Raw genomic sequence first — 15,658 nt, 5'->3', positions numbered from 1 at the left:
ATGGTGCAGTACCCCTGAACGTAATGGTTGCACTGATTCGTTAATTCCCTAAACCTTTCCTACACTTAGGAGATTTTAATGCCCATAACCCCTCGTGGGATGGCACTGTGCTTACTGGCCGATGTAGACATGTCGAAACTTTACTGTCTAGTTAGACCTCTGCCTCTTAAATACTGGGTCCGCCACACATTTCAATGTGGCTCATGGTAGTTACTTTGCCATTTATTTATCCCTCTGCAGCCCAGGACTTCACCCATCTGTCCACTGGAGAGCCCACAATGACTAGTGTGTTGGACCATTTCCTGTCACTCCTCCAGCTCCATTCCCCCGGACGTTTACCAAGATGGGCTTTAAACAAGGCAGACTGGGATGCTTTCACCTGTGCTGTCACATTTGAATCTCCCCCACATGGTATCATCGATGTGGTAGTTGAGCAGGTCACTAGAATGATCATTCCTGCAGCGGAAAACACACCCTTGTTCTACAGTGTGCCCCCAGTGAAACTCGGCACCTTGGTGATTGCTGGAAATCACTGAAGCCATTAATGAGTGTTGGCGAGCTCTACAGAGACATAAGCAACACCCTTCCTTACAGCACCTAATAGCTTTTAAACGGCTCCATGCACTAGTTTGCCAGCTTACAAAAGGATGGAAACAAGTTTTGGGAGAGGTATGTCTCGGCCATTGGGTGCCATACATCACCTTCCCAAGTCTGGGCAAAGATCAGACGTGCTTTTGGGTACCAGACCCCAACAGGTGTTACTGGCATTAACTTCAATGACACGTTATCTACCGACGAAAACGCAATTGCCGAACACTTTGCTGAGCACTATGCTTCAGCCTCCATGTCAGAATTATCCCCCAGCATTTCACACCCTCAAACAAGGGATGGAAAGGAAAGCCCTCTCGTTCACTGAACATCAGAGTGAACCCTATATTGCTCCATTTACAGAGTGGGAGCTCCACAGTGTCCTTGCACATTGCGCTGACACAGCTCCTGGGCCAGATCAGATCCAAACAGATGATCAAACATATCTCGTTTGATTAAAAGTGACATCTCCTAACCATCTTCAACCGGATGGTGTCTTTCCATCGCAATGGCAGGGGAGCACCATTCTTCCAGCTCTCAGACCCGGTAAAAACCCACATGATGTGGATAGGTATTGGCTCACCAGCCTCACCAACGTTCTTTGTAAGCTGTTAAAACTTAGGGTAAGTCAGTGCTTGGGTTCGGCCCTGGAGTCACGTAGCCTACTGGCTCCATGCTAGGGTGGTTTCTGCCAGGGTCACTCTACCATTGATGATGTAGTTTCCTTCAAGTCTGCCATCCGAACAGCCTTTTCCAGGCATCAGCATCTGGTTGCCATCTCTTTTGATTTATGAAAAGCTTAAGAAATGACCTGCCGACAACATATCCTTGCCACATTATCAGTGTGGTCTCCGGGGCCCGCTCCAGATTTTTATCAAAAGATTCCTATCGCTCTGTACTTTCCATTTCCAAGTTGGTGCCTCCCATAGTTGCCTCCATATTCTGGTGAATGGGGTCCTGCAGGGCTATGTAGTGAATGAATGTATCTTTATTTTAGCAGCCATTAATGGTCTATCAGAAGCTGTCAGGCTGTTGGTCTCATCTTCTGTGTATGCAGACGACTTCTGCATTTTGTTCTGCCCCTCCAGTACTGGTGTTGCAGAGCAGTGCCTATAGGGAGCCATCCACAAGGCAGTCATGGGTTCTAGCTCACAGTTTCCAGTTTTCAGCTGTGAAGTTGTCATGCACTGCTGTCAGTCATAATGTTCATCCGGACCCAGAACTTTACCTTAATGACGGTCCACTCATGGTAGTGGAGACCAATCGATTCTTAGGACTGATTTTCGATACCCGATTGACGTGGCTTCCTCATCTTCGTCAGCTGAAGTGGAAGTACTAGCAGCACCACAATGCCCTACTAGCAGCACCTCAATGCCTTCTGCTGCTACACCACTACAGAGCTCTTGTTCAATTCCACCTTGACTATGGGAGTCTGGTTAATGTTTCAGCAGCACACTCAGCACTGCATTTACTTGACCCAGTGCACCACTGTGGTGATAGGCTAGCGACGGGAGCTTTTAGGATGAGTTTGGTGACCAGCGTCCTGGTGGAGGCCGGAGTCCCTCCATTGAAGGTTAGGTGTGCACAACCGCTCACCAGTTACGTTGCACACATTCGTAATTCTCCTGAGCATCTGCAGTGGTTCATCTTCTGCTTTGGACGCCCAGGTCAGGGCTTAAGAGCACAGTTCACGTCCGATCTCTCATGTCTGAAGTGGAATCCTTGCCTTTACCACCTATACTAGAGGTCCATCCACATACACCTCCATGATGTAAACCTAGGTCGTAGTTTTGTGTGGACCTTTCACATCAGTTTAACCCGCAGCTCTTCGCTGTCTCTTCCTCTCAATTCTTGACGTGTACTGTGACCATGAAGTGGTTTACACTGACGGCTCAATGACTGATGGTCACGTTGGCTTCGTGTATGTTCATGGAGGACATATTGAGCAGCACTGCTTGCCACTGCAGAGCTGGCAGCCGTTTCTCGTGCTCTTGAGCACATCCACTCATGCCCTCGCGAGTTGTTTCTCTTCTGTACTCACTCCTCGAGCAGCCTGCAAGCTATCGACCAGTGCTACCCCCGCCACTTTGGTAGCAACCATCCAGAAGTCAATCTATGCCCCGGAACAGTCCAGCGTGGTGTTTGTGTGGTTCTCAGGCCACGTCGGAATCCCAGGAGTTGAAATTGACGACAGACTAGCCAAACAGGCTACGTGTAAACGGCTTCTGGAGATAAACATCGCTGTAACTGACCTGTGATCATAATTATGTCACAATGTTTTTCAGCTTTGGGAGACTGAATGGCATAATCTCGTTACGCACAAGAAACTGCGTACCCTTAAGGAGACTATGAATGTGTGGAAGACCTCCATGTGGGCCACTCACAGGTGTGGTTCTCTGCTGGCTCCGCATTTGCCATACATAGCTAACACATGGCTACCTCCTCTGTTGCTATGACACCTTGGTGTCACTGTGGCTCACATGACTGTCTTCCACATCTTGCTGGACTGTCCACTTTTAGCTGCTCTGCAGCAGACTTTTAACCTTCCCAGCAGCCTACCTTCGGTGTTGGATGACAGTGCGTCAACAGCAGACTTAGTTTTCTGTTTTATCCGTGAGGGAGAGTTTTTATTGTACCATCTAAGGGAGAGCATTTAGCCAACTCTGAGGTGGCCACCCTCCCTCCATTTTAACTCTGTCGCACTTTCTTTGCATCGGTTTGTCTTGGTAGTCATCTTTTCCCTACATGTGTGGACATTCTAATGTGTTGCAGAGTGGCTGGCTCATCCTCTTTTATTATTGTGGTCAGCTAGCCCATACTATCTGCTCTATGGTTTTAATACCTTCTTCTACTTTTCCTTGTCTTGTGGTCCATGTTTCTCCTTTTTTTTTTTTACCTTGAGCCTTGCTTGTGCCAGGAAAAAGGGACTGATGTCCCTGTACTTTGATCCCTTTGTACAACCAACCAACCAACCAACCAACCAACCTCCTCACCCTCATGAAATGCATGTCCCCCTGACACACACACACACACACACACACACACACACACACACACACACACACACACATGAATGACAGAATGTTGGCCCTCGTTGACCAGTGCCTCAAGCAAATTGTGTGATATCTAGCCTCCCATGTCAATGAAATCAACCACTTCCTTCACTGAATCTTCACCATCCCTAACCCTTTACCTCCTGGATTCCGACTCGTCTTGTTAATGCCATTTCCTTACACACCAACATCCCTTATGCCCATGATCTTGCCATTATTGAACACTACCTCTTCCAATGTCTTTCAGACCCCAAACCCGCCATCACATTCCTCATATGCCTTACTAACTGTATGAACCTGACAAATAACTACTTATCATTTGAAGTGAAGGCATACAAAAAAATATGTGGCACAGCCATGGACACCCACATGGCACCCTCTTAAACCAACCTGTTGATGAGCCATGTAGAGGAGAGTAGCTGGATTGCAGTCCTAATACGACGGAAATAACTTTAAACAAACCTTCCTAGTCTCCCAAAACTCCAAACACCTTCTCTGGTTCAGGTTCATTTGTGATATCTTCATGATCCGACCTATTGACAAAGACATCCTACCCTCATTACTTCACAACTTCAACACCTTCTGTCCCATTCACTACACCTGGTCCTACTCATCCTGCATGTCATGGTCCTGGATATTGACCACCTCATCTCTGATGGTTCCATCCCACCTCTGCCCACATTAAAACCACCAACCACATGCTATTAACCTTTCCGCATCAAAAAATGGTGGTGGTGGCTTCTTCAGCTTCTTATATGGATTGTAATACTTGCTACATCCATAGCATATTTACCGATATGTCTTGCCTCAGTGCCATACAGTTAGCAGTACAAAACATACAAACAGTGATAGTTTTGATGTAGCAAAGTTGAGGTTCACAAGTTGACAGTTAATTAACTTTACCATTAATTTAAAAACATAAGCTGTGAGTGTTCTTTTGTGTCCACCTGTGTGTGCTGTGGTGGAATGTTGCCACTGGGATGTTGACTAGGTTACCTGTTTCACGAGAATGATACAGGCATGAGTTCTTCAGAGGTTAAACTACCAAAAAACTGTGGAGAGTTTTGAAGCCTTTTGGATAGAGAGAGAAATCCCAATGCACTGTAAAGTTCCTGAGTTAATCCTTTGATTGTATGGGTGAGCACCTGGATGATTGCAGTATAGGTTCAAGGTGTAATGAGAAGTAGGGTTCTCCAGGAAAGCAAATGAAAAGTTGCCCAGGCAGTGACAAAGAATTGCACTTTTTTTGTTACCAGCTGCCATGACCTGTTTGTCAGTCAAACAATTGCTGAAGGAAGTGGGTAACACACAAGCTGTAAGAACGAAATAGTTTACAACTACTCTTTCTCTACATGATAGGGAATTTCACTGTCTGTGACATCTCTCTCTTCACCAAGAATTTTTTTAATCTCTCATGGAACACAATCTCCTTACAACGAGGCAAAACTTGCTATTCACTTAAAACTTGGGAAGGGCCTATATCTGCATCGTGAATAGTGCTGCTTTTGCTATTTGTTTGGAGTAATGCCTTAGGTTGGTTTGTCAGTTGCAGCCTTGTCTGGATCATGGAATCGAGCAGTTCCTTATTCACTTTTAGTGTAGATTCAGAAGACTGCGAGGCATAACCTGATCCTACTGGATATGGCTTTGCAAAATGCTTTCTCAAAGAGGCATGAGAAGCAGTATGGCTCTGCTTGGAGGCTCAATATCCTCATATAAGTTGTAGTGACATCATCCCTTTTTATGGTCCCTGTTTAATTACTAAGTTGATAGCATCTTGTAATTTCATTTCATGTCCAAGAATTGTATTCCTAAAGTAACTTAAATTGTGAATTTGTTGAATGGTTGTAAATATCGTAAGATACAGTGGGCATCCCATTAAATGTTCCTAGTTTATGAGGATTTTTAAATTTCCTGCCCCCCTCCTACTCTGAGCATTTGTGTGGCAGTTGTAGTTAGCAACTAGCAGGCTGGATGTGTAAGGAAAACCAGTTCAAAATTTTAGTGTGAGAAATCGGTGTGTGTTCTTCTTAACCGTGACATTGTTGTTAATCTTCCTGAAACCTGAGTATGACACCATGTCATATTTGAAAGATTCAGTTAGTTTTCTGGGCCTTACTTTCAATAAGTAGGTTCCCTAGTTGCCTTACCAGAAGGAGTTATAAAATGGTTGATCATTGTGTTTGATATTACATTTTAAAATTCATCAGGCACAAAACATGGATAGTAAGAAAAACTCCTCTACACTTTGGATATGTCTGCACAGCAAATGAGTCTGTACCCACCATACCTGTGATGTCAAAGCAGGAAATCATTGGCAAGTCAATTGTTGCTGAATGTTCATACAAATCTTAACACGCACAAAAGATTACTGATGATATATTTTTGTGTTAGTTATATCCTGTTGCAGACTTGCTGTCTCACTGTTCTCAATTGATCGCAACCCTGAGAAGTTCAAAACCTTTCATGTCAAATAAACTGCGGTTGGATTACCCCTTGCTCTGAACACAGAGAACATGGTTATCATCATCCTGACTGCTGCTGATAGTTACTGAATATTTATTCTAACTGAACTTGATGCTGACCATATGCACAGTGTTGTCAAAAATTTTCTAGTCTAACAAATTCAAAATCAAAGGTCTAACTGTTTTAAATGCTTACTTTCACAAAATAGAATCCATTAGAAACAATAATTGGTGCAGTATTAGTTTGCAATCTCACGGTGTCACTGTCAGAAGCTTCTTTTTGTTAAGAATTTGTAGATCATAACTTTCTGGATCTCCAAGAGTCACACCCTGTTTTAAGTACTGGAAACAGAAAATATTCAGGAGCTAATATATCAAAAGACTAAGGTGGATGATGATATATTGACATTCTGTTTATCTAGAAACTGGTAGTTCATTGCTAGGAAATTAGTGTGGCATTGCCATGCAGTGTGCGCACAGAGGGGAGTGCCTAACGGTGGGTAGTAATAAGCCATGCATGGTGAGGTCCAGCCATCACATTAATCGTACCCAACACTATTGTGCAATGCAGTCAGCCTGACCTCTTTCTGACTAGAGCACTATCCATTAACATAGAACTGCACCAGAACAACCCCACCTACATGCCGGACATCAGCCTTACCCTATAAAGCCAGAAGTTTAAGTGTGTTAGAGTGGTTTGCGTGCTCTTTTTCAGTTCATAGGGAACTAACTACATTTGTGGGTTTCATTGGCTCAGGTCTTTCCAATGATCACACGTGTTCACCGCCGTCGCTGCCATACACACACACTTACTTCTAAATGTGTTTAGCAAGTAAACCAAAAATACTATAAATTTTTTAACTGATTTATTGCTTTTATTTTCCAGATGTTGAACAGTTAGTTAACAGGTGTCCAGATCTTGTAGAGCTGGATTTAAGTGATTGTATTAACCTGACTGATGCTACATTAACAGCTGTTTGTCAACTAAGTAAAATAGAGTATGTTGCTTGCAGTCGTTGCTATGGCATAACACCAGCTGGATATTAGTAAGTAATTACACAATATTCTTTATGATAATATGTTCTATTTACCATACTTTCGAGGTAGAACTAGTGCCAGTATTATAAAATGTGACTCTCAAAAAGCAATGCTGCGATGGAGCACTTCCTTTCACGCTGATCACCTGCCACCCTACCTAAAACCTCTTTCCTCATTACCTTAGCCAGCTTCATCCTGACTCACAACTTCTTCACTTTCGAAGGCCAGACATACCAACAATTTAAGGGAACAGCCATGGGTACCAGGATGGCCCCTTCGTACGTCAACCTATTTATGGGTCGCTTAGAGGAAGCCTTCTTGGTTACCCAAGCCTGCCAACCCAAAGTTTGGTGCAGATTTATTGATGACATCTTCATGATCTGGACTCACAGTGAAGAACTACTCCAGAACTTCCTCTCCAACCGCAACTCCTTTGGTTCCATCAGATTCACCTGGTCCTACTCCAAATCCCATGCCACTTTACTTGACGTTGACCTCCATTTGTCCAATGGCCAGCTTCACACATCCATCCACATCAAACCCACCAACAAGCAACAGTACCTCCATTATGACAGCTGCCACCCATTCCATATCAAATGGTCCCTTCCCTACAGCCTAGGTCTTTGTGGCAAATTAATCTGCTCCAGTCCAGAATCCCTGGACCATTACACCAACAATCTGAAAACAGCTTTCGCGTCCCGCAATTACCCTCCCGACTTGGTACAGAAGCAAATAACCAGAGCCACTTCCTCATCCCCTCAAACCCAGAACCTCCCACTGAGCAACCCCAAAAGTGCCCCACTTGTGACAGGATACTTCCCGGGACTGGATCAGACTCTGAATGTGGCTCTCCAGCAGGGATACGACTTCCTAAAATCCTGCCCTCAAATGAGATCCATCCTTCATGAAATCCTCCCCACTCCACCAAGAATGTCTTTCTGCCGTCAACCTAACCTTCGTAACCTCTTGGTTCATCCCTATGAAATCCCCACACAACCTTCCCTACCCTCTGGCTCTTACTCCCCAGTGTAAAACCTGTCCCATGCACCCTCCTACCACCACCTGCTCCAGTCCTGTAACTCAGAAGGTGTACACGATCAAAGGCAGAGCCAAATGTGAAAGTGCCCACGTGATTTACCAACTGACCTGCCTACACTGTGATGCCTTCTATGTGGGAATGACCAGCAACAAACTGTACATTCGCATGAATGGACACAGCCAGACAGTGTTTGTTGGTAATGAGGATCAATCTGTGGCTAAACATGCCTGGTGCACAGCCAGCACATCTTGGCACAGTGTTACACAATCCGGGTTATCTGGATACTTCCCACTAACACCAACCTATCAGAACTCCGGGGATGGGAACTTGCCCTTCAATGTATCCTCACTCCCCATTACCCACCAGGCCTCAACCTCTGCTAATTTAAAGTTGCTGCCACTCATACCTCACCTGTCATTCAACAACTTCTTTGCCTGAGTACTTCCGCCTCGACTGACATCTCTCCCCAAACTCTTTGCATTTACATATGTCTGCTTGTGTGTGTGTGTGTGTGTGTGTGTGTGTGTGTGTGTGTGTGTGTGTGTGTGTGTGTGTGTGTGTGGTATTACATCTTGCATGATATTTTGTCAATCTCTGTCTTGCTTATTACCCTTCTTCCACATCTGGGCTCTCATGTTTTCAAATCTTGCCCATTGCAGTCTCTAACAGTCTGCCTTTCCTTCTCTTTTCATTAGGTAAGTCTCCCCCCCCCCCCCCTCCCCCACCTGAAGTCCTGGGCAACTTTTCAGCAACTCTCCCAATTTTCTAAACCTTGCCAGTCCTTTTCCTTCATCTTTTTTCCGTCTTAAATCTTTCTGCCAGGAGGAGGAGCCACTGGGTCCAAAATCTTGCATATTTCCTTACCTTTTGTGCCTTTCCTTCTGCTGCTGCATGGTGGGTAGATTTTTTACCCATAAAATTACAATACACACTCTTAATTTTTATGTATCACCAGTGTTTGTGAATAAATGTTCAATATACACAGTGTGTCCTTCTGAAAGTATTCCATAAGCTGTTTTTAATACAGGAACTGCTGATCCAGGAGCCTGACTACACAATGTTAGATTAAAGATTCTCGTGATAAAAGCGGTCATCTTTTAATGTATTAAACCAACTGTTATTTGTATTTGCTCACCATTACTGCTATTTTGGTTTATAATGTAATTAAAGTAATCGGATAGATAAAAGTCCACTCACAAAGTGGCAGCAGGAGAACACACACAAAGGTTTTACATATACAAGCTTTAGGAACCTGCACTTCCTTCCTCCCGAAGGAGGAGTGTAGGAGAAAGAAGAGTGAAGGAAAAGGTCTGGAGAAATTTAGGAAGGAATGTCATCCGGAACCCCTAATCAGAGGAGACTCAAGATGGGATCCTTCTCCCATCAACTATTTCTTGCTTCCTCAGGAGGTGCCCTATTGACGTCATTTTTTCTTCCCATTTGCTTTAGTACCTGTTTGTTGATTATTTGATCTACCTGTCCGTTCTTCAGCATTGTGTAGCGCATCATATTCCAAAGGGGTTCTGTTTTCTTCTGTGTTTCTTTTCCACAGAAAGCCACATTCTAAACAAATACTTTGAGAAAAGACTTCTTAACTCTCAAGTTTATGAATACTAGGTGTTGTGCTTCAGTGATTGTACACAATATTAAAATAAAAATGACATTCAAATCACAATTTACTTTCATTCTGGTGGAGGCAGTTGGTATTGGTTATATTATCAAAGGACCCAGATAATCTGACAACTTGTTATAACTGAAAGCAGTTACCTCCAGTAGAATGAAAATAAACTATGATTTGGGCTGTAACTGTCTCTTACTATTTACATTTATATTCAGTGTTAACACATTTCTTTTTCAGGAAAGCATTCCTTGTTATTGGCAATCAAATTTTGTATCCTCTTTACTTCTGTCATCAGTTGTTTGCTGCCCCAATACCAAAGTTACCTACTACTTAGTCTCATTTCCATTAAACTAATCACTGTCTGTTGCAGTCTTTTGCAGACTTACAAAATTATTACCAAAGCTTAAATGAAATTATTACCAAAGCTTAAATACTCTTCTTCCTGAATTTCGCTTCTCTTCCCAAATTTCTCCTTGGTTTCATTCTTTGTTTGCTCAGTGTATAAACTGAATGACATGAGGAATAGGTTGCAACCCTGTCTCACTACTTTCTGAACTAATGCATATCTTTCACATTCTTCAGCTTGCAGTCCATAAAATTATTTTTTTTTCTTTTCTTTGCAAATCTCACTTCATTGGAACAATTTCTTTGACAAGAACTAGAGTACATATTGAGCAAGTAGTGAATCTTAAATATCGGGTCTTCATATGTTTGCTGCTGGGCTACAATAATACCCAAATGCATGTTGGAAATCCATTCCTGGTTAATGGCTAATAGGCTGACATTAAAATGTATAACACATTACATTCAGCTCCACACCTGTCTGATATGGATGACATTTTACTTATCTACAAAGAAGATTAGTGAATTATTTTAGTGATTGAGGATGAACACATTTTGCAGAACAAGTTTATGCAATTTCCTTTTTTAATTGGAATATTTTCCACCTTACCTGTGATTCATGTAAACTGGCTTACTTCACATACTCCCTTCCCTAAATCATATGGCCCGCATCTCGTGGTCGTGCGGTAGTGTTCTCGCTTCACACGTCTGGGTTCCCGGGTTCGATTCCCAGCGGGGTCAGGGATTTTCTCTGCCTTGTGATGGCTGGGTGTTGTGTGATGTCCTTAGGTTAGTTAGGTTTACGTAGTTCTAAGTTCTAGGGACTGATGACCTAAGATGTTAAGTCCATAGTGCTTAGCCATTTTTGAACCTAAATCATATGACATATTTTTGGGTAAACCAGTATAATTGTACATGACATTTTTAGTTTAAAAGTTTGCTTTGGGGCTTTCACAAGCTGGTGACACTTATTCCTGATCACTATACATCTCCCCTCCAATGAGATTTGTTAATAATTGCTAATCTGCAAATGACTCTGAGGTATCTGTATGTGCTGCACAAGTTTTTATTTGCTATCAAGATAGTACAGCATATGTTTTAAAGTGGGCTTTTACAGTAGTCACCATTTGTCCTTGACAACAATCTTGTTTTCAAGACCAAGTGAAAACTTTTCTCGTGGTTAACTTCTTTTCTCTGCTAAAGCCCACTTCATGTTATTAAAATTAAATTTCAAACATAATAGTTGTGTAATAACTCAGCTATGCTACTTAGTTATCTTGATTTCTCTCCCCCAAATCATTCCATGTGAGTGCTGTGACAGTTATCATTCAACTTTAGCTGTTACTATCCCCATTGTGAGCCATAATTAGTAATTTGATATTGACGTCTTAAACAAACATGTCATTTTTTGTATTTATTCTTCTCTCAGTATAGAGCCATGTCCTGTGCTTATTGCAAAATTGTCATGGTCCTGCAAGTAAAATCTGGTTGTAATTTCTCAGAGGTTATAACTGAATGCAGTCTGTTAATGCCAACTGAAATCCCTGTAAAAGGGAAAATAATTTAAGTTTTGTTGTGGATACAATAGGTGTGATTTTCAAATGAAAATTTGGTGGTTTCCAAGGCATTTGTAATACCAGAACATTTTGACAACTACGAGGTTTGTTCAAAAAATATTGAATTCACTTCTTTCTCTGTAAAGCGATGCTTTGTGTGGCCAAGGTGTAGTTATGGATATTCACGTGCAGTTGTGTTGTGAATTTTTTTCACTAGCAGAATGTCTTACTTGCAGGAAATCAGCCTATGAATAAGGTTACGTAGTGAGCACTCGTCAGTTTTCAGTAAGTTGTAATACAACGGAAAGAAGTGGAGCAGCAGTATTGTATTAAATTTTGCCAAAAGCTTGGTGATCCATAAGCTGAAACTACTTGCAATATTCAGCTGCCTTCCAAGGAGGTTGCAGAGAGCAACTAATGTGTAATGGAGTGGTATAACTGCGTCAAAGATGGCCCCATCTGTGGACAATAAACATCATTCAGGCTGATCGCCAACAGGCCTAAAAGGCAATGTCGTTGAACAAGCATGAATTTTGGTTGTGGAGGACACTGTATCACAATAGGAGAACTTAAATGAGTTAGAGATAAGTGTTGAACTGCCACATTCAATTATGACCAATTTTTGCTTGAGGAGAGCATCTGTAAAACTTGGGCCAAAGTTACTGACAATGAAGGAGCAGCAATGCCATCTGGAAACACCATAGGACATGTTGGAAAATGCAGTTACCCCAACTTTCTGAACACTGTGTGCACAGGTGATAGACATCGGTTTGTGGATATGACCAAGAAACAGAGATGCAGTCACCACAATGGACACACGTCATTCCCAAGGACAAATAATAAAAATTTCAACTTTGTAAGAAAATGGTCGATTTGACCTCAATATTACTACAATCATGAGGTGGTGCATCATGAGTATGATGCCAAATGATCACAAAGTAATGTATTATAAGGTCATTCTTCACCATTGTGGTCCTGTACAGTGCAAATGGTCAGATCTGTAGGCGCAAAAACTTGGTACCCATCCTTTCTGGGCGTCTATTTCAACTTTTCTCGCCAAATAAAACATTCATGTTGTTGTTCAGGCTGTCTGCTCTTATGACGTACCTCTGTGTGACTTCTATTTCCCAATCTGAAAAGTCACTAAAAGGAACATAATTTGAGTCAGGAGAGGACATTGTGCAGAATATGATGGCCTTGACTTGTCATTATTCCAGAAGACTTTTCCAGCAGTGTTACCAACACAGGTGTCTGTGCTGTTAGAAGTGTGCATGATACCAAGGAGCTTTGAAGCGGATGAGAGTTCTGTACTTTCAAACCAATAAATTTATTTCTGCCAACCAAAGGTCCAATACTTTTTGGACAAACCTCATACATACCCTAATGTTCTGTTGATGCAAAATACTGTTATTAGGATGGCACTAATTGTCTTTATTATTGAACAAAGTAAGTTTACTCTTCAATATTGTTTAAAGTACTTTCACTGACTAATATTTTTGTTTGTGTGTTTTTTATTTCATATAGCCAGTTAGCATCAGTTACTTCACTGGCATACCTGGATATATTCAACCTCTTTCAAAAGCCAGCACTTGCAGCAATACAGTTAAAACTACCAAATGTTGAGATAAACAAGTTCCTTTTCTCAAGTGTAGCCCGCCCTACGGTTGGTATACGTCGCACTAGTATATGGGGCTTACGTGTACGTGACTAACATGCTGCTGACTCTTGTGATTTTGGATTGTAGTACTTTCATAGAACAGTAGTTGTGAAATATGCTCAAGTATTGAATTGAAAGGTCTATGATCTCAGTTTCTGTGAAACGGCTTAAGAATGTGTTCATACATAATAGTTCAAAAGCAAAAGTATTTCATAAGATGTCGTGAAAATGAAGAATTTGCATTTTGAAGTGACAGTATGTTTATTTATTGTTATTTAGTTTAAGTTAATATTTGTTGTACTGCGGTTGAGGATTGTAAATGTGTGTGGTTTGAATTTAAGGTCCCTTCCTCCACAAGTCATAATATCAGATTAACTTACCTTTAGTGCCAGAAGCTTGTACAAAGGTTTACTCGTATTTACTGTTTGTATGGACATAACAAAGTTAGAGATTGTGATTTACATGAAGCCTGTTTGTGCAGGGGTATTCTTTAATTTTGCACATTGGAGACAATTTTTAACCAAACAGAATCCAAATTCAAATATCTGTGATAAATTTAACATTGTATATTTGCTGCATACTATCTGGAAGAAAATTTTCCCCCGGGGAGTGACTTTAATTCAATATTTTTGCAGCTTATTTTTGTTAATATGTTGTTAAAAACATTTTCGTATTGGGTATGAAATCTGTCATATTTTTTTAGACCTGTTTTATCTGTAAGTGTGTGTGTATGTATTTTTTTAAGAGTAAGTTTACATAAATTTGTTGCAAACCTTCCAGAAATATTCTTTTCAGCTGTGTAATATGTTTGTAAAGTGTAATATTGAATTATCAGCTGAGTATTTGCAACAACCCCTCTTTTTATGCTATTGGTTGTAACATTTTTTATGTTAAATTTCAGATGTGTTGTACTGGTTAGTGTAAATAGAACTTGATCTATGTTATGTGACTGGGTGATCAAATGATCATCAAGTCTGTGGTATGTTTGTAATAAAACCATTATTTTGAATTTTTGCTTATCAAATTTTTGTCCCCATCAGTTCATAGTTTCAGTGGTCACTTGGGCAATAGAACAGTGTGAAAAGTGTAGACTATAGTGTGATAGCTACAGTGTTACACAAATGGGTCATATAAGATACATCCTGGACTTGCATTAAGAGTGATACCCCGTTGCATGTTCTCACACTCACATGTGTGAATGTACTTAATGTTGCATAAACAACACAGAACATTTTTAAGCTTCCAGACAGTGTCCCTGTCCTGAGCAAACTAGTAACAGAATACACATCCACCTGCAGGACTACACTGTCACAGCTGGCTACATTCTAGTGACATTATAGTTCACTTGGGTTGAGTGTCTGTATTTGGTGAAGCTGGTTATAGGAGAAAGGTATAGGTTACATTGGTTACTAAATCCATCAAGAAGGCTAGGAGAGGTTTTACCCTGGATAGAGCAAGTAGGTGGCTATTAACACCCCCACTTAATGAACAGATGTGATTTAGTTCTAATATGATGAACATACAGGAATAACAGATTAAATTTAAAGTGTAGATCGTACTCTTGAGAAATGTGCCAAGTAAGTGATTTATGGATGAAAAAGACCCACCTAGATTTAACGACAAAATTACTGAGGAAAAAAATTTTTTTCAGTCTTTGTTAAAAAAAAAAAAAAACACATAAGCAGGCGAAAATTAGTAGAAATCCATCTGTTCATGAAGAGCCATGCAAGAAGCATACGACAAATTCCGCAGTCATAGTTTACCAAAATGACATGCTGAGAATCCTAGAAAATTGTTACTTCATGAAGTTGCTAAGTGTGTTGAAGCCTTCTGTTTAATCATTTCTTGACTAATCTGATTTGGCAGAAGACAGCAAAGGGCAAGCTGAATTTCTAAATTTTGTATTTAGAAAATAGTACACGTAGGGTTGTACAGGCATAACATTGTTTGACCACCTCCCACATGTCCATTATACTTATCCGGGCTGTTATGCCGTGGTCGGTTGATGAATTTTGTCTGAATTCCCAACGTTTCGTCTCCGACTGCGGGAGACATCTTCAAGGGGGTCCGTAGGTCGATAGAAGGTCCAACACACCCACTGGCTCGCTACTGACTGCCGCTAAATTCCGTCTACGTGAGCTCCCGCGCCGCGGTGTGACATCACGTGTTTTGAAAACATCAGTGCAATTGACCGCTGTCCGTCACCGTCGATCGCCGTTGCCATCACCCAGTAGTGGACGGGTGGTACACATCTTCTGTAACACCGGCATCCATATACCGTTTAATTTCACGCCCTCCT

General features: G+C 41.5%; 1 protein-coding gene across 1 annotated transcript in view; it reads left to right on the top strand.

The window, feature by feature from the left end:
* Nucleotides 1-14,368, top strand: part of LOC126279111 (S-phase kinase-associated protein 2) — a 124,775-nt gene extending 110,407 nt beyond the window's left edge. Inside the window, exons 8-9 of the mRNA XM_049979595.1 lie at nucleotides 6,993-7,152; nucleotides 13,227-14,368. Of these exons, the coding sequence (XP_049835552.1) occupies nucleotides 6,993-7,152; nucleotides 13,227-13,413 (347 nt within the window). The 3' untranslated portion in view covers nucleotides 13,414-14,368. The remainder of the gene's footprint in view (nucleotides 1-6,992; nucleotides 7,153-13,226) is intronic.
* The last annotated feature ends 1,290 nt before the right edge of the window (nucleotides 14,369-15,658 follow it).

The sequence above is a fragment of the Schistocerca gregaria genome, chromosome 1 (assembly GCF_023897955.1).
Source record: "Schistocerca gregaria isolate iqSchGreg1 chromosome 1, iqSchGreg1.2, whole genome shotgun sequence".
Taxonomy (NCBI): domain Eukaryota; kingdom Metazoa; phylum Arthropoda; class Insecta; order Orthoptera; family Acrididae; genus Schistocerca; species Schistocerca gregaria.
This window is presented reverse-complemented; position numbering and strand designations above follow the sequence as displayed.